Here is a 24,125-nt window from a genome sequence, read left to right on the forward strand (position 1 = left end):
TATGTGTGGAACTTGCTTTAAATATATTCAAAGAATAATGACATGAAAAAGTCACATAAAGAACCCAAACTAAAGTTATTTACCATCTATGTGACTGAAAACATGCTAGGGAGGTTCTCTAAATTAAATTACTTTGATTTACATATACCCCTAAAAAAGAGGGGGAAAAGGATATTATACATACTTAAAAGTAATACAAAGTAGAAAAAGTAGAGAATTTAGAGATTTGAGAAAACTATATTTCAATTAAACTGACTACATAATCTTGGACCTCTCAAGTCTGTTTCCTTGTTAAAATAGAACTAACTCTCATTCACAGGATTATGGAAAATTTAAATTAAATAAGATTGAAAGTACTCTCATTTCATTCATTCACTAATTCAAAAACTATTTAGTAAGTAGCTATTATGTAGCACACACATAATAAACATAAAATGGTATTACTATGATTAAAAATGGACTGAAATGAGAAATTAAATTCCAATTCAATCTAATTTAAACTTACCATAAGGACTAAAAAAGTCACACGTTTTAAGAGAAGCTTCGTAATTAGTAACAAGTTCTTGGATTATAGAAACCTGTTAAAGAAACATTTTAAAAATTTATTTTATTGAGTATCAAGAGTACCATGCATGATTTTATATATATATATGTGTGTGTGTATATATATTTCTTTTAGTTAAGGTACTTTTAATCACTAGATTAAATTCGATTTTGAGAATAATATACAGCTTATCCAGAACTACAAACTAACTGCTTCTTCCCCTTTCCCAATAAGACTTCAGGAGAGAGTGAGAAAAAAGAAAATACACTGCTGTCTTTATGAAAAGTAAAACAGCAAACCTCAATAAATTCTCATCTCAAGAAGCAGTTTGAGGTTTTGAAGGTCAAATATCACTATAACACCTACTTTGTGCCAACAAATACATTTGTATAATTTTATTAATTTGTTTACATTTTAGCTTTCTGTTTTGTAAAGCTAAAAGCCATCATATAAGTATACGAATTTTCTAAAATGTCACTCCTAGAAAAAAGTCAAGTGAAATGAAAATAAAAATGTCTAAAGTTCACTAGTAAGATTAGTATAGGCAATGGGGAAATAAGATATAAATGGAACTTATATATCAGTGGAGAAAATGTGAAACAAAAAAACAGGATGTGAGAAAACTAGATACACCATACTTTTAGTGAAACATCAAGGAATGAATGATCAAAGAGACCAGAGTGGAATAAAGTAGATACAGTCTTAAAAAAAAAAAAACAAAGATTGCTTATTTTAAAACCATGGTTCTCACTGTTATCTTCACAGAAGTACATAATAGAACAGTGATCACTAGAGACTGGGATGGGTAGAGGGGAGGGGGACAGACGGAAAGTAAATATCATATTAAAATACAATTAGGAGGAATAAGTTATAATTCTGTACAGCAGAGTAAGGTAAAGCAAGGTGACTATAGTTCATGATCATTTATTATGTACTTTATAAAGAACTAGAGGAGTTCAAAGTTTTCCAACATAAAGAAATGATACATATTTAAGAAGTTGGAAATCAGGCTGGGGTTGTGGCTTACTGGTAGAGCACCTCCCTTGCACATGTTAGGCACTAGGTTCAATCCTCAGCACCACATAAAAAAATAAATAAACAAAATAAAGGTATTATGTCCATCTACAACTAAAAAAATAAACAAAAATAAAAGAAGCTAGAAATCTAAACTGCCCTAATTGGTCATTATACACTGTATGTTTATGTATACACACGTATATATACATATTAAATTTTCCACATTACGCCACATAAATGTGATTTTTATATCAACAAAATGAACAAATGAGAGCTTCATTTTATCATAATTTCTTTCACTAAAATTTAAAGATTAAATAACTCATGATTTGGAAATTAAAGGAATTATTCTTAACTATTTCTGAAAGTGTCATCAAGATTTAGCATCACATACTAACTTGTTAGAGATGTACATTTTTGGACCACACCCAAGACTGACAGAATCAGAAACTTTGACTCGGTATAATCCATGTTTAATAAGCCCACTAGTTAATTCTGATGACAAAAAAAAAAGCTTGAGAACCACTAATAAAAATGTTACAAAGATTTTTATTAGAAAACAAAATTAAAGGTAATATCTTTTACTGGGCATGGTGGCCCACGCCTGTAATCCTAGAGGCTCTAGAGGCTGAAACATGAGAATTTCGAGTTCAAAGCTAGCCTCAGAAACTTGGTGAGGCCCTAAGCAACATATCAAGACCCTGTCTCAAAACCAACAATAAGAAAAAGGGCTGGGGATACAGCCCAGTGATTAAGCGCTACTGGGTTCAATCCCCAGTACCAAAAAAAAAAAAAAAAAAGGTAATATCTTTTAACCTATCATAACCACACCACCAATCTCACTTAGAATAAATATAACTTAAAAAACTTTTTACAAGCATAGAAATGTAATACTCAAGTTGTTCAACTTTTGGAGGCAATTATTTTTTCATGAATCTCTAGTGCCATCTACTGGCAGTTTGCAAAAACTGCATTCAGAACAGGTTTTATATAGTATCTTCAGAGTAAAACATACTGTTAGTCAATTTTAATAATTAAAAAATACAACATTAAATAAAAAATTTTTAGAAACAAAACATATTGAAGTTACACATAATGTTTCATAAAGAAATATAAACACTACTGAATAAAACATCAGTTTCAGAACCTCAAAGGATATAATTAACAAAAAAAAAATCAAGATAATTGAAAGTTCACATAAATCTAAATTAAAAAACCTGAGTGCTGAACTTCTTGGTAATTAGGCATATTTCTCAAATCTCAAAGATTTATGTTATAGTCATTTCTAATCCAATAATTAAAATGTAGTTTTCCAATTAATTTCCCATGAACAGGAGTATTACTAAAGAATAAGAACCCACTTCATTCAAGTATTCTTACCATTTATAACTCAATTAGGTAGTATATAATATGGAAAAAATTATTATGTAATGGCTATTCTCGAAAATAGCACTTTGCTTCCAGAAAAGTCAATTCACTTAAATTAGGTTATCTAAGACCACAATAAAACTTGAAGCCTCAAAGGCTGGGTCTGTAGCTCAGAGGCAGAGCACTTGCCTAGCATGTGTGAGGCACCCGGTTCGATCCTCAGCACCACAAAGGCATATTCATCTACAACTACCAAAAAAAAAAACCCTTAATGCTGCAAAATGGACAACTTAAATGATATCCCTGTTATGATCTGGATCTTAAAGTCCCCTGAAAGCTCATGTCTCAAAGGCTAAGGATGCTGCTGGGAGGTAGGGCATAGTTGAAGGAAGTTAGGTCAGTGGAGGTGTGTCCTTGAAGGTAATACTGGGTTCCCCATCCGTTTCTCTTTCTCTCTTTCCACACTGGTTGCCCTTGATATGAGTAGCTTTGCTCTACCATGCACTCCCTAGCATGATATTTAGCCTTGCCACAGGGCCAACCAAACATGGATGGAAACTTCTGAAATCATGAGCCAAACCAAATCTTTCTTTCTTTTGTTTTTCTTGGCTATTTTGTGAAAACAGAAAACTAACACAATTCTCCATTTACAAACTGAAAAACTTCCCAAATTTGACCACATTCCCTTAATTGAAACATTTTCTTCTAACAGATATATGTGATAGAGAACTAAAGAAGCTTTATCCTTATTAAAATCTCACCTGGAAAAGTACTATAGCTATTAAAGACCATTTCCTAAATGATTGAGCAGCTTTTCTTTTTTCTTTTCCTTGATGGGTGTAGTAATGGGGATTGAACCCAGGGGTACTCTACCACTGAGCTACACCCCCTTCTTATTTTTTAATTTTGAGACACAATGTAAGTTGCCCAGGGTGGTTCAAACTTGTGATCATCCTGCCTCAGTCTCCCAAACTGCTAGGATATCACTGTGCCTAGCCAGCTTTCCTTTGTAAGCGTTAAAAGACTTCTTTATTACCTTAGAGACAAAGTTCTACAAAATCACATCTGATACACAATTTTTTATACCACATATACAAATTACAAGTTTAAAGTATTACTGCAACATGAAGCCCACTGAAACTATCCTCTCTTTCTTCATCCAAATTAGAAAACTAAATACCAAATTGCTGGGTTTATTTCTGCTTAATGCTTAATTAGTAGTGATAATTTTTGGCTTTGAAAGGGCTAGTTACAAATACAAAGGTAATCTGTTTAAGAACAACAACAATAAAGTGACGGTAACTACTTTCAGAAATGAGGTGTGAGGGCTGCAGGTGGTGACAGAGAAAGGGAATTACCATTTCTTGAACATTTCTGAATCAATCATTTAATATCATCTAATTAAAACACCCATCAATCTTTCCCAATTTTACAATTCAAGCAAGTAAGTGATGAAGTCAAGAGTTCAAAACCAGGTATGATTCTAAAGCAAGGCTCTCTGCACTACACCAGAATTTCTCTGAGAGTAATGCAATATGGTGGAATACAATATGATTATCATTATCTCACTAACTGCTATGTTATGCATACAGTTTGATGTGTCCCTCAAAACTTCATGTAAAAATTAATTATACTAATCATTGGCCTAGTTTTTGACATTTTATTATTCACAATTACTGCAAATTTACAAATTATGAGTCAAAGCTAAATGAACAGATAAAAGGTTTAAATAAAATATTTTCTTTATCCAACTTTAAAAAATTTTAACTACAGGGCTAGGGGTGTAGCTCAGTGGTAGAGGTCTGGCTTAAGCATGCAAGAAGCCCTGAGTTCAATTCTCAGCATCACAAAAAAAAAAAAAAACAAACAAACAAAAAAAACCTCTAAGCACAGAAAAGACTATAAAGTTTTAGACCTTAGTTAATTAAAAAAAAAAAAACTTGAAAATAAAAAGTATAATTTGTCTTCTAATAATGTTTCCAATTCACAACCAAGATTAAAGTGCCTATTTTCTAATTTAAAAAGTGGAAAAGTACTTTATTCAAGAAGTAGCTAAAATTATACTTATTAAATGTAGCTTTTTTGTTAAAATTAGTCATTTGTACTCTAATTGATCAAATGGCATTTTACTGTCACACTTAATTCTATTATCCATGCTCTAACTTTAAAAGCACACATTACAAACTGAAAAATCTATAATCATAACTATAAAATAACAGACAATGAATCATGGAACAGTCAAACACAGACTTCTAGTAATAATGTCAAATTTTAAATCCTATTAGAAAAATATACCCATAAAAAATAACCTTTGTAATAATCTTAGTTTTTACAAAGCTTTTATTTTCTCAGAATATCAGATTAACATTTCCTTTGATATTACTTATACACTGTATACATAGAATTTTCAATACATCTACTATTAGACTAAATGTGAATAACATTACTAGAATAGAGAGAATAACTAAAATATAGCATACTACATAGAAACCATCCTATAATTAGTAAAAACACATTATAAAAACTGAATACCAAATTTTACCTTTTCTGTATTACAGTACAAAGATTTCAAAGTAGTAAACAAGGGTGGGCAGCCTTTACTGAAGTTCGCCCTCAGGAACTTATCCATTAGTTCTCTAAATTTTTCACCTAAAAATAAAACATACTTTGTTATATTTGATTGATATAATCAACTCTTTAAATGATTTTACAAATAAAAATAAAGCTTCCTCAGAAACAGTGTTCCCCTGGTTCAATTTTAAAGAGCAAAAAGTCAGCATTATTTTTGCTACATCAAAAGCCTAACATCAATACTTCAGTTGGCAACTATATTTTCCCTGGATCTAAGTTCAAAATAATCAAGGAGTACTTCAAAGATGAGTAAACAAAAGGCTTATGCAGTTTCAAGTAGAGAATAAACACAACCTACTAATCATCCTAAATATAACCACAATGGCAACTGTATTTTCTGAGTAGCACATACTGTCTACTGTCTACAGCTCAAAAACCTGCAAATAATATCTAAAGCATTCTGCAGCAAATAACCAGAACAATATTCAAGTAGAAGCCAAAATTCTTTCTAGACACTATAAAGTATTTACAAATGTTCTCCCAAATCATGACGGTGATTAGCGTAAATATTTATCCAATCCACAATCACATGTCAAGCACCTACCACATACCAAGCACTCTTTCAGGTACAAGTGATACAGCCAAGATTTTAAATTTTTTTAAGAAATAGAACTTATTCTAGCATGAGACTGACAATAAAAGAACGATAAATATATGTTTAGACTGAGCTCTGAGGCATTCAAACATAAGAATTAAAATAAATACCCTATTTGTAACATCAAGTAAATAATTGCCCTAATTATTGATAAAACCTATCAAAAACTTTTGGTGTCACTTTTTGAAAATATTAAAAGAATTTTAATTATAAATACAAATATATACAAACATGACAGTAAAAAATCAATATAAAATGACATGGATTTTAAATGATTGCATTTAAAAACCACATCATGAATGATCTATAATTAAAGACTACTGAAAAAAAATCTTCTAAGTTTCTTTATAAGTCACAACACTGTACAACAAAACTTTAACTTGCAGCAGTTATTCTGTTGTTATTTTGTTGAATTTGACTGAAGAAAACATGCATACCCAGTATCATTAGATGTCATAAAAATGTGAATGAAAAATTTAATTCTATTATAAAGATTATTTTCAGATAACTTCTACTCTAGTTAGCTCATTCACAAAATACTAGTCTTTTAAAGACCACAAAATATCAAGAAAATACAAACCTTTGCCCTTAACTAAATCTACATCATTACTTTCTTAAAAACCAAGAGTAGTTTCAGAGATCAAATCCTTCCAACACCTCCTCTGGTACAAAGACAAAGTTAATACTATGACAAATAGTCGAAATGCTATCACTTAGAAGAATGTTTTTCTCTCCTTATTTTGTGTATTATGAACAAATAATTTGTTCACTAAAATCTTCAGTATCTTTTCTGCAAAATGTCTTTTTTTCTTTTTGTACCAAAAAAAAAAAAAAAAGCTTTCCCCTAAAACAAATTATCACCTTTCTTCCTAGTTATTCTGTAATAATTCTTTAGTACCTCCATAGTTTTACTTTAGGGAGAACGATATTAACCATTACATGCCTGTATATCATTACAGTTCACACAACAGTTTATCTGACTGCACAGGTACTATGTTTAATTCTCTAGATTTGTAGCATAGACCCACATAAAAATTGATGCCCCCAAAACCATTGCCCAAATAGTTAGCACAGACAGCAAGATCAGGCTGTGTGATTCACTAGAAATTTATTCTAAACAATGGAGCAAAATTTAATGAATATTCTATGTTTCAAACTCTGGATGATTACCTTCCCTCTCTCTACCCCTCAGTCACTGAAGAATAATAGAACATGATGAATTAAACTAGCTATTTTGAAAAGTGGCTTTATCCCTACATTATTTTCACATAATTTAATACTAGCAAATATAGAAGAATTTCTCAGGATCTCTGCTATGTTTACTGCGGAAAGTCCTAATCAAAACTTTCACCTTAACCAGGCATGGTGGTATGCACCTATAGTTCCAGCTAGAGAAGCTGATATGAGATAATCACTAAACTTAGGAGATCGAGTCCAGTCTAGGCAACAAAACTAGAGCCAATCTCAAAAAACAAACAAACAAACAAATAAACAAAAACAATTAATCTTGTGTTCTCAAGTTCCAAATGTTTTTGAAAAAAATCTTACTGCTTCTTCCTACCTTTGATAATGTCAAAATGCCTTTATTACTATACATAAAAATATTACTACTGTCATGTGTAACTAATTAAAACAAATTTTAAAAAACTGAAAAAAATATTGTTAAATGGGCAAAAAAAATTCACGAAATACCCAGTTTTGGCAGATATAATTATACATTTGTGTAATTATACCTACATCTATATATCTATTTATACACATATATGTAGATTTACCAGAGCTTTGTAAATATGTATATTTTCAGAACCTCATAGTGATATTCATGCTGAAATTGATGCCATCATTTCTCTTAACTAAACCCTAAATCTTATAAAATATACTTCTAATATTTCAAAGAGAAAATGTCTCAGAGTGTCAACAGTGGTTTCACTTTAACCTAAATGGCACTTTATAATTAATAGTTGGTTCTAGGATCTTTGAATAAAAATATATTTCCTACAATGTACTGCCATTTACTGAGAGCTCTTAACAAACTTCTCTGAAGTGGAAATAAATCTTCACAGTGTAAATTTGAAGCCCCATGTTTCCAATAGGAAAAATAAAACAAAGAAGTCTTCCTTGTAAACTAAGAGCTAAATAAAAGGTTTTTTTTTCTTACGAGGCACATGAATGTATTTTAAAGTTCCTTACTAAAAGAATATTATAAAGAATAATAACAGGAGAAGCCAGATTCAAAAGGCCACATATGGTATGATTCCATTTACATGGAATGTCAAAAACAGAAAAATCCACAGATACAGAAAGTACATTAGTTATTGCCAGAGAGTGAGGGGGGATGACTATAACTTTTAATGGGTAAGTGGCTTCTTTTGCTGTGATGAAAACTTCTGAAACCACATAGTGATGATGATTGTACCATCTTATGAATATACGAAAACAATAAGTTACACATTTTGAAAAGGTAAATTTGTGGCATCTGAATCATATTTCAAAAAGTTATTTTTTAAAAAGGTAGAGGAAAGGAAAAGAAGGACAAGATATAGAAATGTGAGCCTAAGCAACTTCCATGAAAAAATTAAGAAAATGCTTCTATCTGCATAGTATATTCCCATCTCAGAAATTCACATGAATGTACTTAAAAGTTTGGAGCAGTCCTACAGAAACCTGACTGCTGAGTTTGATTCAGAGTTGCCCAAACTTAAGCTGAAGAATATCCCGGCACATTAGTAACCTCCCCAGGGCTACCAAAACCCACTTAGACTCAATGTTCCTAGGAAAATCTGCTTTCAAAAATACAAAAAGGGGGACAATATGAGTACTATTCATCATCTGTGAAAATGCACTAGTGGAAAATGATTTTTTTTTAATAAGTCCTTTTTCCTATCTAATTCAATATGTTTCTAAGAGGTATTTTAGATACTTTCCAACTGAGTAGACAAAAAAATTAATTTTCATGAATCTTTTGATAAAAATAAAATTATAATCCAATTAAACAAATGAATCTACTATAAATGATAATTCATTAGAAAATATACTCTACCTACTACCAGCACCCCAAAACAGTGATTTTTTAAAAGTTGTATTATCTTTCTAGAGTTTGATTTGTACCAAAAACCAAAAAGCCAAAAGTCTCCATAATTCATTAACTAAAGTGCTTACATAAAAACAAAGACTTTAACAAAAGCACAATCCATTAAATAAAATCATCAACAAGGATGAGCTAATATACCCTCTACCTCCCATACAGCCCAACTACATGCAATATTTCTGTTCAAGATCATGAATATATACTATTGTGTGATAAAAGCAAATCATAGACTACATACCTTAGTACTCCAACTCAACATAAAATGAGAAATCAATTCACATAAAGTACAACATTCTTGTTTTTAAGGATATAAAATACATGGAACCCTATAAATAACATGACAATTTTCAAAGTCATGGTAATAAGCAAAATTCAGGAAAATGGTTAACTCTGAAAAGAGAAATCTTCAAAAGAACGGTGATATTCTCATAAACACTGGTGTGCACAAATAGCTTACAATTCTTTCTTTGAATATATGCTTATTAGAAAACTTCAAAATTTTACCAGTTAAACCATAAATATCACATAATCTGTCATCAATTCTAGAGAATTTCATGGTGTTTTATTAAGTCACATAAGAAAAACAGTTTTGGGGGCTGGAGTTGTGGCTCAGCAGTAAAGCACAGGCCTAGCATGTGCAAGGTGCTGGGTTCAAGCCTCAGCACCACATAAAAATAAATAAATAAAATAAAAGTTTAAAAAAAAAAACAGTTTTGTATAGGTAACTTCAGATACTTAAAACATGTAGCTACACACTAAAGTATAGCATTTTTATTAACATATGCATAATAAAATTCATAACCGATTATTCCCACTCACGAGATTGGTACAGACATAAATTGTATATCAGAAAAAAGTTTTTTAAAAAATGAATGGTGTTGAGTAATTTTTGACAAATAATTATTAGTGCTACAAAAGATATCCTAATATTACCTGGGATGAGATTCAAAGGTAATCTTCTAGGTGATATTGCTCTGGGGTGTTGTTTACTAATTTCTTCATAAATCTGAAGCCTTTCTTCCCAAGTGCCTATAAGTAAATATGTATGAGATTTATTTCAACATAACTCTTACATACAATAAAATACCTAACAAACTTTTTAAATAATGTTATAAAAGTGTGTTATCAATATTATACCTGCTCTCAATTTTGTCAAGAATGATATTTAAAATTCTTTGGTGCTGAAACACTATAATCAGTAAATCACCATTTTAAACCCAATCTCTGGAGAAAACCAACACTTGTTTCATCACAACAGATTAGCCTACATCCACGTCAAATCACATACATTCAAATCATACAAAGATAAGTTGTACTGTTCTTATATTTCTTAGCATCTAATCCATAAAAAGAAAGCTTTTAGGGCTAGGGATATGGCTCAAGCGGTAACGCGCTTGCCTGGCATGCGTGGGGCGCTGGGTTCGATCCTTAGCACCTCATTTTAAAAATAAAATAAATATGTTGTGTCCACCGAAAACTAAAATATAAATATTAAAAAATTCCCTCTCTCTCTCTCTTTAAAAAAAAAAAAGAAAGCTTTTATAACACATCCTTTAAAATATATCTTAGGCGAACACTCTAAACCTATGAAGACTAAATACATCTCCCTAAAAGTAACTAACTAGTTTGATTAGGCTTTAAACTAAATACATCTCCCTAAAAGTAACTAACTAGTTTGATTAGGCTTAAAAAAACAAAATTTTTAGGATCATAGACATGAATGTTTATAGTTTAAAAGATGAGTAAATTTCCACGGTTGCTTTAACACTTAAAATCTTCAATGAAACTCCATTATAAAGAACCCATTATCCAGAAAAGTGGCAACTATTTCTCCCTGATATAAAACATACTTCTTAGAGAAACTGTATTCCCTCCAAAGAATCATCTAATTTTATAGTACCACATAGAAGATCTATGTCAACTATGTATTATTGTGCAACAGCAATATCCAGAGTAAGACCTAAGTATCTCTCATTATCTTAAAACAATACCTTACATAATTTACAAAGGGAGATTATTTTATACAAGCAATAAGACAATTACAGAATCTTAAGAAAAAGCAAACAAACCTCTTTTAAACCTAAGATTTTAATCCAGACCACAGAAATGTAAGAATAAACCTTGTGCTAGCAAATAGTATCTTCACAGTAAAGGCAGTGTTTAATATCAAGAAAAACATCTTGCTGGTCATGGTACGACATGCCTGTAATCCCAAAAGCTCAGGAGGCTGAGGCAGGAGGATCTCAAGTTCAAAACTAGCCCCAGCAAAAGTGAGGTGCTAAGCAACTCAGTGAGACCCTGTCTCTAAATAAAATACAAAACAGGGATGGGGATGTGGCTCAGTGGTCCAGTGCCCATGAGTTCAAATTTTAAAAAAAGAAAAAGAAAAACACCTCACTTTGAGAGATAATATTTGACTTTGTGTAGACTCATTCCTTCCCTCAGTAATTTGTTTTGGAGCTCCATTATGGTTGAATTTTTAAAAGTAGAATAACTGAAAACTAATTTTTCACGTTCTATTAACAATTTGGAGATTTCACAAAATATGAAGGATCCTCATACTAAAACTCACAATAAAGGTTATTGGGTATTTTTTAAAAGTAGTTGTCATATTTATTCCTAATTTAGAATAATAAGCTGTATTTTAAAAAAAAAATTCTCCATTTTCCTGATAAAACAAGTCTTATAAACATAGTTAAATTAAGACAATGAGGCTAAGGATGTAGCTCAGTTGGTAGAGTGCTTGCCCAGCATGCACAAGACCCTGGGTTCAATTCCCAGCACCACCACAAAAAAAAAAAAAAGTTTGGCTAAGACATATTTGGGCTGGGGATATGGCTCAAGTGGTAGTGCGCTTGCCTAGCGTGCGTGAGGCACTGGGTTCAATTCTCAGCACCACATAAATGTGAAATAAAGATACTGTATCCACCTAAAAACTAAATAAATAAATATTTTTTTAAAAAAAAGACAATGAGACCATTTCAATGTCCTATTTGAAGTCACAAGTTGGAGCTCCAGACCTTACCTTGGGGAAAAAAGGTCCTAAGGAACTTAAAAAGATGGAGTAGTGCAATTAGTTTTGTAATCAATACATTTTATAGTAACCGAAGATCTTGATATAGAAACATGTGCATTTATTTTACTGCATTTAAATATTTTTTTCATTAATTACAGTGTCAGGAACTAGTAGTTAAAAGAAAAACCACAGGAATTTCATATTTCTAACCTTCAGACATAACTTTTACTTTGTTTTTTTTCCAGATTATGGATCTAATAATATTTCAATTCTAGCAACTTCTCTAAAAACAACTATTAAGGGAAATAAAGTTTCATAATTATTTCAGACATGTATTTATCTATAAGCAAATATTATTTTAGAAATAGGAATTGCTGGGGCTGAAGTTGTGGCTCAGCGGTACAGGGCTCGCCTAGCATGTGAGAGGCCCTGGGTTCGATCCTCAGCACCACATAAAAATAAATGAATAAAATAAAGGTATTGTGTCCTTGAAATTCAAATGGTCTCATTGTCTTAATTTAACTACATTTATAAGACTTGTTATATCAGGAATAGTGGAGAATAAAAATTCTTTAAAATTCTTTAAAATATGGCTTATTATTAGGAATATGACAACTACTTTTTAAAAAAAATTACCCAATAATCTCTATTGGGCGGGCACGGTACTGATGATTGAACCCAGGAAAGTTTTAATACTGCCCTACATTCCCAGCCTTTTTATGTTGATATAGGGGCTAAGCTGCTGAAGCTAACATCAAACTTGTGAACCTCCTGCTTCAATCTCCAGAGTCACTGGGATTGCAGGCATGTACCACTGCACTCAGCTAGGAAAATACATTTCACACTCTCAGCAAGATTTCTTTGGCCCACTTCTCAAATTTAAAAGTGGAGGGTAACAAACCTCTAATGATTTTAAAGTATTAAGTAATTATGACTTTTCCCAGAAAGAGAATGCCCATTTTCTTTTCCATCCATCTAGTTAGTATTAATTAGTAAAATTTTTTAAAAGATATTTTTAGTTATATATGGACCCAATATCTTTATTTTATTTTTTTTACGTGGTGCTGTGGATCAAGCCCAGTGCCTCATATGTGCGAGGCAAGCACTTTGCTACTGAGCCACAACCCCAACCCTAATTAGTACAATTTTAAAGGGAATCTAAAATTATCTATAAGCATTATCATTTAAGTGTAAATATTCAAGTTAGTTTTTACCTCCACATTTAACCTATAATTTTAACAAATGGAAAAACAACGCTGATGTTGAAATAATTTGTCCTTTACATCTTATACTTCAAACACTAGTTAAGAAATGGTAGAAGAGAAAAATCATTACATACTAGGTTGTAGAGCTTTTTCCAAACCTTCATAATAATACCAGTTTTCAGCATTCCGGTTGATCAAGTTTTTGAATACTTCACTAGCATCTTTTAATCTTCCCAATTTCAACAGAATTTCCCCTAAAATTAAAGTCAAATTCATTTTACTTAAACTTTAATGTTTAAACTTTTCTGATGCCATTTTCTAAGCATTCACTATTAGTGAATAGATGTTTATGAAAGATAGAACTCTACATACCCATCCTTGAAGCATGTTACAGTTTATATTAACAACACACAGATGAATTCACAGCTTGCCTTCAAAAATAAACCTTTATTTACACATTCTACCACACTAACATTAGCTTTTGACTCCTCCTACTCCCTAAACATACTTGTTGGATATTAAATTAGTTAAAAAAAATCTTTGCATCACACACGTTTTTATATGTGCTTTAAATAAAGATCCTCTAACAGCAAAATTAGGTTGGCAAATAATTCTCATGAAATATGTTTACCTTCACAATGCAAGATTTAAATGTATCTTTCCTACTCAGTTCATATATTAAACAATTCTCCATTCAATTCTTAGTTTCCTTTCTAGGTCACTAAAATTGGAAATGTTAACTTAGTAAAATTATAACACTATACACTTCATAGCAACAAACCACATAAGCCAAGTCCATATGCAAGTCACCTCTAAGGTTCAAATCTTTTACTAAGTCACAAAAATTGGATGTGGATTTGGGAAATGCAAAGCACACCTAATCCAAGATGAAAGAAAGATTCTTAAAAATGAATACACCTCAAATGCCTGTCCCCAACAGTTTCCATTCCCAATCAATTTCAAACAACACTGAAAAATAAAAATTAATAACATAACCTGCTTGTGTAAGTCATACAGAAAACTAGCTATATATTCCAGATTATCAGCTCCCAAATTGTCCTAATATATGGATGAATGTGGTTATGCAACAATTTGCAGAAGTTTTAAAACTATAAATGATCTCACCATATTACATTTACTTTTTATACATTCCCTATTGATGTTATAAGAGAGAAAGAACAGCAACCTGTGAATGCTGAGATTTAATCATGACACAGCAAAAACATCAGGAAAAAAAATGTCTTTTTTTCTTTGCTCCCATCAACTGCAGATAATGGAATAAGAAAGAGATCATAATATTTAATTATTTATCCATGTTTTACCAAGAGTCTGAAAAATAGTACTATCAACAATAATGATATTAGTATTAATCACAATAAAAACTATAGTCACGTGCTATAATATTAACAAGAGTACACCATTTAAAAATAAGGGGTCATGTACTAATATATACATATGGGGAAAACGTGGAAAACTTTTAAATGAATATAACTAAGTCAAAGAAACCAATCTAAAAAGGCTACATACTGTATGATTCAAACCATATAATAAAGCAAAAACTATGGATAAGTAAAAAGATCAGCGGTTTCCAAGGGTTGGGGGAGAAGGAGATGAACAGGTGAACACAAAGGAATTTTAGGGCAATGAAAGCACACTGTATGATACCATAACAGTGGATATGTGTCATTATATATTTGTCAAAACCCATACAAAGTGAATGGGAGAGGCTGAGCTCTGTAGGGACAGGGGATAGATGGGAATCCTCAATACCTTCAGCTCAATCTTGCTATAAATCTAAAACTGTTTTGAAAAATAAGATCTATTCATTTTCATGATGTTGGGCGAGTAAACCCAACACCAAAAAGTCTACTTTTTTCTTTTTTTTAAAGTAAGGGCTCTGGAGTCAGAAAGATGTGGTGATGTGTTTGGAAACTAATTCTACCACTTACAGGCTGGGTAACTTCGGGCAAGTCCTCAACCTCTCAAAGCCTCAGTTTCCTCAACTATAAAATGGGAGAAATAAATAATACCCATCACAAATATGCTAAAATATTAAAGAAAATAGTTTAATTAATACCATACTATGAAACACAGAAAGAGAAAAAAAAGTATGAGCTATTAGCCATTGTTTTTAGCAGGTTTTAGAGGTATTACAACTTTATGAAACTTAGTTGGACATTCTATTTAATACAGTATTGCTGAAGAACAGGTAACAAAGCTTCTGAAAACCTGTTAGACCCTCTACTGATGAACGTTAAAACTATTTATAAGGATCATGCTTTCATAATCAGTCTATAATGAAAATAATACTTTAGTGATAATCCCAGTATCATCATTTATTTTCCTCAGTGCATTCTACTATATACGGATATACATATTTGATATGAAGTCAGTATAACATTCTGCTTAAGAAAATGAAATCTAGACCCAAATTCAACACTACCCACCTTACCAAGCACTGTGATTTGAGCACATCATTTAAATCATATTTTTTCAATAGTTATATTGGCACTAATACTAATCACAATAAAACTAAATGATTCAAGGGCTATACATTAGCAAGTAGGAGCAGAGTATAGTAGTTAAAAGGAGTCATGTTCATTAATCCCCTTATCTCTAAAATCTATCAACAATGACATCATATGGCTGATATGAGGATTAAATTATTTAATAATGACTTAATAATAAAATGTTTAGAATATTACCTAATACATAGGAAGTGTTATTTAAGTGTAGGACAGAATAAAATATACATTTTTTTATTCCATTCTTTAATTGAGGCCATTAAGAAAAATTTAAAAACTTGACTCACCCTTAATTTCTTCCACTAAAAGTTTATCACATATTTGTTTCTCATATGTTTCTATATGTTCCAAAGATTCCTGAAATAGATCTGCCTCTCTCATCACTTGATTCTGATATAGTATCAGTTCACTATACTCATAGTCTACTTTGTTGGGAGGGACCTAAAAAAAAAAAAATGACCAAATTATCTTAATTTGTACAATTACATGAAGTAATTACAGATCTTTTATAAAATTGTTTCCTCAGAATCTTTTCTACAGATTTAAAAAGCACCCCATGGCAGTTACAAATAAAGAGTGATTAAGTGCATAGATAATTAATACAGTCTTCAAAACAAATAAAGGCATGTGATGTCTCTCTATGGTCAAGTGGTCAGCAAATCCTATACTCAAGTATAAAAATGGCTCAAATCCTAAGGAATCTACCAAAAAAACTACTAGAACCAATGAAGGAGTTTAATAGAGTCAATGAACAACCCAATGAAACAGTTTAATTCACAGTAGCATCAAAAAGAACAAAGTATTTAGAAATAAATATAAGAAACATCATAGTCTAAATACTAAAAACTATAAAATGTGTCAAGAAAAATTAAAGATCTAAAAAATGGAGACACATTCTATTCCATGCTCATGAATCAGAACACTCAATACTGTCAGGATGGCAACTCTCCCCCAAATTCATCTATAAATTTAATGCAATCTCTATCAAAATCTCAGCAAGCTTTTTCACAGATATTGACAAGTTGATCCTGAAATTCATAACAAAATGCAAAGCACATTTTAAACTGTGCCAAATAATCTCAGTTAAAAAGAAAAAAGTCAAAAGGACAAGTGTTTCAAATATCAAACTTACTATATCTTATAGTAATAAAGACAGTGTGGCACTGGTATAAAGACAGACATAAAGATCCAGAAATAAACTCTTTTATTCCAGTCCACTAATTTTCCCCAAGGCAATGTAATGGGGAACAGGTAATGTTTAAATAATGTTGGGCTGTATTTATAGCTCAGTGGTAGAGCAACTGCCTAGCATGTGTGAGACAGTGAGTCTGATCCTTAGCACCACATATAAATAAATAAATAAATAAATAAATAAATAAATAAATAAATAAAATAAAGGTTCTGTCCATCTATAACTAAAAATATTATTTTAATTTTTTATACTCTCTTAGTTGTCCATGGACCTGTATTTTATTTATTTATATGTGGTGCTAAGAAAAGAAGCCAGTGCTTCACATATGCTAGGCAATCACTTTATCACTGAGCTATAACCTCAGCCCTAAAAATATTTTTTTAAAAAGGGCCAGGCACAGTGGTGAATGTCTGTAATCCCAGCAGCTTGGGAGGCTGAGACAAGAGGATCTCGAATTCAAAGCCAGACTCAGCAAAAGCGAGGCACTAAGCAACTCAGTGAGACCCTGTCTCTAATAAAATTCAAAAAATAAGGTTGGGGATGTGGCTCAGTGCCAAGTATCCAAATTTAATCCCTGGTACCGAAAAAAGAAAAAAAAATTTAAAAAAAAGAAAGAAAGAAAGAATGTTGGGAATATTAAATATCCATATAAGAAACTACCCCACACACCTAATTAACTTGCACAAAAATTAACTCAAAATGGATCAGAGGTGTGGTGGAGTGCTTGCCTAGCATGTATTCGATCCTCAACACCACATAAAAACAATAAAATACTGTGTCCATCTACAACCAAAATTAATTAATTAATCAATTAAAAATGGATCAGAGACCTAAATGTGAGTGCTACAAAGAATTTTAGAAGAACTGGAGAAAATCTTTCTGAACACATGTATAAAAGAAAACACTGGGCTTTATCAAAATTTAAGACTTTTCCTTTATAAAATGCATTATTAATATAATGAAAGAAAAAGTTACAGACCAGAAGAAAATATTTGCTAATGATGTATTTGATAAGAAAACTGTATTCAGAGTATGTAAAAATTCGTAAAAGTCAACTATAAAACAAACAACCCAAGTTTTTAAAAAACGAACAAAAAATGTGATTTGACACCTCAAAAAAATACAACTGGCAAATAAGATCATGAATAAAACTATGCAATATCATTAATCAACACAGAAATGTAAATTAAAACAAAGACAGTACTACATACTAAAATGCCTTCATCAAAAATTGAACAATAAAATCTTGGGGATATAAACAAACTGGAATCCTCATATAATGCTGGGAAAAATCCTGAGTCTCCAAAAATGACATAAATTTATAATTTGCTATGGTTATCATTTGACAATGTGCTATAGTTACATAATAATTATCTTTAGGGATAATTGGATAAAAGATAACTCTGTACTATTTTTGCAAATTCTTGTGAATTCAAGACTATTATAAAAAGATTTTTAAAAAATCAACCTATAGACAAAGAATATAAAAATTTATTATTACAAAACAGATATTAAATGTTATCAAAGACTGGGGCTGTAGCTTAGTGATAGAGTAGTTGCCTAGGATGTGTGAGGCATTGGAATGTTCAATTCTTAGCACCATGTATAAAATAAATAAAATCAAGGTCTATCAACAACTAAAAAAAATTTTTTTAAAGTAGATCAGAGACAACAGAAGTTAAGAGACAGGCAAGAAGCACAAATGAAGAATACATGCCTCAATATCCTCAAGTTACAATGTGGAGAACAAAGAGATACTGCAAATAGTTGCTGGCATCAGTCAGAGGTGTAAATATATTCCCTAATTGATTAAAGATAACTACTTAAAGAACCAAAATATTCATATAACTACATAAATAATTACATGAGAATAGTGAAGAGATGGTAAGGTGATAAAAGAGGGCTATATCCTAATCTATCTAGCACAACAAAAACTGGAAAACAATACTGAAAATAGGAATGGAGATATAAAGGACTATATATGGGCTCTGTACTGAGAATTACTTAGTAAGATAAAAATGATTCTAACAGATAAAATTAGCTTGGATATCATTCCAAACACACACACACACACACACACACACACACACACACACACACCTTACCTTTATAGTAATTTGCTAAAAGTAAAAGTTTTCAGAAAATACAGAGAGAAGGACATCAACAAAAACATAAGTGTAACCGCCGTGGTTCTACAATCTGCATTTGGGGTAAAATTGGGAGTTCATAACCCACTTCAATCTAATGTATGAAATATGATATGTCATGAGCTTTGTAATGTTGTGAACAACCAATAAAAAAAAATATATTAATAAAAAAAAAAAAACATAAGAGTTTAGGGCTGGGGTTGTGGCTCAGAGGTAGAGTGCTCGCCTGACATGCGTGAGCCACTGGGTTCGATCCTCAGCACTGCATAAAAATAAAATAAAGGTATTATGTCCACCTACAACTAAAAAATAAATGCTAAAAAAGAAATGGTAAGAGTTTAGACCTCCAAAACTTCACTCCTCCATAAAAGCAATTCAAAGAACTGGAAAAACCTGTTTGAATCAATTTTTTTCACAACTCTGGAAATTAATCAAAGGCTCAATAACAACACTGAGCTTTGTAGCATTTTAACTTGACCTAGTCATATTCCATGTTCTCTTAAATAGCATTAAAAAATAAGAGCCTACATTTCTGAAGCAGTTTGGCAGCCCCTAGAGCGAAAAGAGGGAAGAAGCTGGATCTCTTTCAAAGCCTCATCCCCCAAAGAATCACAAAGATCCAATGATTCCCTAGAAGACCACACATTCAAAGCTTGATCAGAGCAAAAACCTTGGAAAGGGGGGAGATGTTTGTTAAAAACAATTATGGATAAGTGTTTCACCTTTATAGTATCTGAAGCAATGAATAACAGACAAAAAAAAAAAAGACCGTATCCAAAAACCTTGAAGGACAAGCTAGGAATGAGGTGTCGACCATAGGGAATCTGAAAGACTCTGTAATATCTCCAAGAATCCATATACACACATGGCATGTGCATATGCTTAGGAAAGAGTGAGAAGTCCTGAAGTGCTCACCTCTTCCTGATCTTAGATTCTGCACAAGCAGGAAGTGAAAGCTGAGGCAATGCTGTAAACTCTCCAAGTTGAATGTTGAAGGAATGCCCCAACATAACCACAGAGAAAAATCAACAAAAGTACAAGTTGGTTCTTTGACAAGATCAACAAGATCAATAAACTTTAGCTAGAATGACCAAGAAAAAAAAGAGAGAAGACTAATTACTAAAGACTAATTACTAAAAATAAGTAATGAAAGAAAGGATGTTACCACTATGAAATATATATACAATAAAAATTTTGTGGTAACAAATTAGATACCTAGATAAAATGGACTAAATTCTAGAAAAGCATAAATCACCAAAACTGATTCAAGAAGAAATAAAAAATGTAAATAGACACATAACAAGTAAAGAATAAGTAATCAATTAACTTTTCTCAAAGAAAAGGTCAGAACTAGAGAGTATCACAGATGAATTCTACCAAATGTTTACAGAAGAATTAACAACAATCCTTACAAATACATTCAAAAAATAAAACAGGAGGGAATACTTACCAACTTATCCCATAAGGCCAGTACATACTAATACCAAAACCAGACAGTCATCAAAAGAAAACTATAGACCAGCATCCCTTGCCCTAATATCCTTTAACCTTGTTAATAATCAAGATAACACAAAAGAAAAATGGGAAATAAACTTCATTCCCACAAGACTGGTAAAGACTAATAAAGCTGACACCAAGTGTCAATAAAGATGCAGGAAAACAAAAACCATAAAACACTGTTAGTGGGCATTTAAATTAGTAAAGCTGACAAGGGCTGTGGCACATACCCTTAATCCCAACTACAGGGAAGCTGAGCCAGGAGCCTCAGTAACTCAGCAAGACCCTATCTCAAAATAAAAATCAAAAGGGCGAGGGACATAACTCAGTGGTACAGCTCTCCCAGAATAGCAAAATTAATAAACAGAGCTACTTCAGAGTGTGACAATACAAGGTCTAGCAAAGCTGAAGATATGCAAAGAGCTAAAACTCTTCAATTCCAGCTTCAGTTTTACACTAATGACAAACTTACAAATATGGCCAATGAAACAGTAGACAAGGGATATTCACCATAGCACTATTTATCTAATGGAATATTAAACAGTAATTAAAAGTGGATAAAGTAGGCCTACATGTATTAACATGGATATGTCTTTAAAAATGTTGAATGAAAAAAACTGCATTATTCACATATTTTTAAATAATTTTTTAGTTGTGGATGGACACAATGTCTTTATTTTATTCATTTATTTTTATGCAGTGCTTAGGATTGTACCAGTGCCTCACAGGTGCTATGCAAGCACTCTACCATTGAGCTACAACTCCAGCCCTACATTTTAAATATATTAAAAAAAAGGTTTGGTTTTTTGATTTTGGGGGGTTTTTTTGGTACCAAGGATTGAACTCAGGGGCACTGAACCACTGAGCCACATCTCCAGCCCTATTTTATATTTTATTTAGAGACAGAGTCTCATTGAGTTGTTTAGGGCCTTGAAGAGTTGCCGGGGCTGGCTTTGAACTCTCATCCTCTTGCTTCAGTCTCCTGAGGCCCTCCCATGCCACCACACGCAGCTAGTTTGTATCTTTTATAGATTTATGTATAAAATAAACATGACAAAGAATGAAGTACAACAATTTCAGAATAGTGGTTACCACTGGAGAAGCATATGAAAGGCATTTACCTATTTCTGTAACTTCTTTTTTAATGAAATCTGGAGCAATTATGCAAAATGTTAACATTTTGTTTCTCTAATGATATGTAGTACATGCTTTTGTATTTTTCTAATTTATATATAAATATATTAGGATGCATTTATATATAAAACAAAAAATACATGACTGTATGTATGTAAATATGTGTGTGTGTATATACACACACACACATACATATATATACACATATATATGCATGCTTTGGGGTGTGGGTTGTTGGAGATCAAACCCAGGGCTTTGAGCCCACTAAGCAGGCACTCAACCACTGAGCTACAAATCTTGCCACATAAATAATATATAACAGAGTAACAATTCCACAACTATTTTCATTTTTACATATTTTCTTTACCATTTGGATACATTGGCATTATAGCATAAGACTTTTTATATTATTTGTTTTAAGAATTTTACATTTAAAATTTTTCCAACTATGTCAGAAAATTTTCGAGTTTTTCCATAGGTTTCAAATTTGGGAGCAGGGCAATTTAGAAATCTCTTCTTCAGTTGTGGAAGGTATGAAAATATATTAAAATGAAGCTCTTACTTGCTGAGTTTGTCTAAATTCTTCCAGTAGTTTTAGTGCCATATCATAATCTTTCAGCAAATGGTATGCAATGGCATATCCAATCCAGGAAGCACGCTGTGTTGGGCGCAACTGAAGAAGCTGGTATCTTGTCTCCTTCAAAAAAAAAATTTTGTTGTTGTTGTTTTAGCTCTTTTTAACCTTCTCTAAAATGTTTATATTTCATCAGAGCTTTAAGAAAAGATCTAATACTTTTAACACCTTTCTAATGAACTGAATCAACAAATGCCAGTTCCAGAATAAGAGTAAAGCTGTCACTGAAAACTTTCTTACCTTTGTATAACAAAATTTTCTTCTGACAAAACATTTTCTAAGAGAAACCAAGGTAGTTTATTATAACAGATATTTTTAAAACATCTGAAATTACAATATATTTTCATTGTTAAATTTGAGTCCAAAAATAGGATGGATAAAGCCAGAGAAACAATCACTGACCGGACTCTCACAACAGAAATACACCCAATGCTACTGTAATACAGCTCAAGTCCTATACTATTTAGGGACAAAACACCAGAAATTCCACCATGTCTGGCCCAGAAGAGGTATCTACTCTAGCAGAAATTCAGTCTCCCTACACAAACCCATAACTCCAAGCTCATTTCTCCAAGTTTTAGACAAATGCCGCTGCTTGGAGAAACAGGTCACATGAAGAACACTAATTGCAAAGGAATAGGAAAAATGCCACATTTAGTTTCCACAACTCTGTTGTTAGATGGTTGAAAAGAGTGCCAAGTGAATCCATCCACACAGAGATCCCCTTCAGATCCTTTATTTTAAAAAGAAATTTTTTTAAATATTTATTTTTTATTATAGGTGGACACAATATCTTTGTTTATTTTTATGTGGTGCTGAGGATCGAACCCAGTGCCTCACACATACCAGGCGAGTGCTCTACCTCTGAGCCACAACCCCAGCCCCTTAAAAAGAAATTTGACAAAACTCCTCAGACTCTGCCCTCATGTGTCTTGTTGCCTTTAACATATGACATTAAGTTATATCACTCTATCCCTTATTTTCACTGTTACTTCTCTGTCACTCTCATTTCTTAAGTCTGGGTGGTTTTATTCTCTGTCAAATTCTGCCATTAGCCTGGGAAAATGCAACACTAATGTGGGTCACCTACCCAATAACCTATCATTTTAGTTCCAAGATTTCCTCATCTTTAATCATCTCCTTCTCCACCCTGCTTCAGGGAACCACTTTCACAACCACACCCTAAACACTCATATGCCACTCAGAAATCATAAATCCACCTATCAAACTCTAACCACAGTTCCTACCCTGCCAATGCTCTCCCTTGGTGACATTTCTACCTTTGTTATTTAATACCACTAAAGTTCCCCACATCTTTCGCTTTCACCACCAGTTCCTTTTTAACTTATTTCACGATAACTCTCTTAAATTATTTCACAATTTAGTTTAACAACCACTGCCTTGCCAATATTCTTAAATTCCTAAAGATAACTGATTTAACTCCCACCACACCCAGGTTACACACTGAAGAAAAACACACCTATACACACACCTTGAAGAATGGTGCATTATGAAATACAACAGAGTCCTTG

At 32.0% G+C, this 24,125-nt stretch overlaps 1 protein-coding gene across 4 annotated transcripts in view; it reads right to left on the reverse strand.

Moving 5' to 3' along the window:
- Positions 1–24,125, reverse strand: part of Naa16 (N-alpha-acetyltransferase 16, NatA auxiliary subunit) — a 63,397-nt gene that overhangs the window by 28,865 nt on the left and 10,407 nt on the right. For 3 of the 4 annotated variants that reach the window (XR_003301771.2, XM_026399574.2, XM_026399573.2), the window contains 6 exons: positions 22,522–22,656; positions 16,277–16,430; positions 13,599–13,718; positions 10,177–10,272; positions 5,472–5,578; positions 506–578 (listed from right to left, as the gene is read on the reverse strand). Coding sequence is in view for 3 of the 4 variants with exons in the window: in XM_026399574.2 (XP_026255359.2) it covers positions 506–578; positions 5,472–5,578; positions 10,177–10,272; positions 13,599–13,718; positions 16,277–16,430; positions 22,522–22,656 (685 nt within the window). In the remaining variant the exon portion in view is untranslated. The remainder of the gene's footprint in view (positions 1–505; positions 579–5,471; positions 5,579–10,176; positions 10,273–13,598; positions 13,719–16,276; positions 16,431–22,521; positions 22,657–24,125) is intronic. The other variant, XM_026399576.2, reaches the window with a different exon arrangement.

Source organism: Urocitellus parryii, chromosome 2, assembly GCF_045843805.1.
Source record: "Urocitellus parryii isolate mUroPar1 chromosome 2, mUroPar1.hap1, whole genome shotgun sequence".
Lineage (NCBI taxonomy): Eukaryota > Metazoa > Chordata > Mammalia > Rodentia > Sciuridae > Urocitellus > Urocitellus parryii.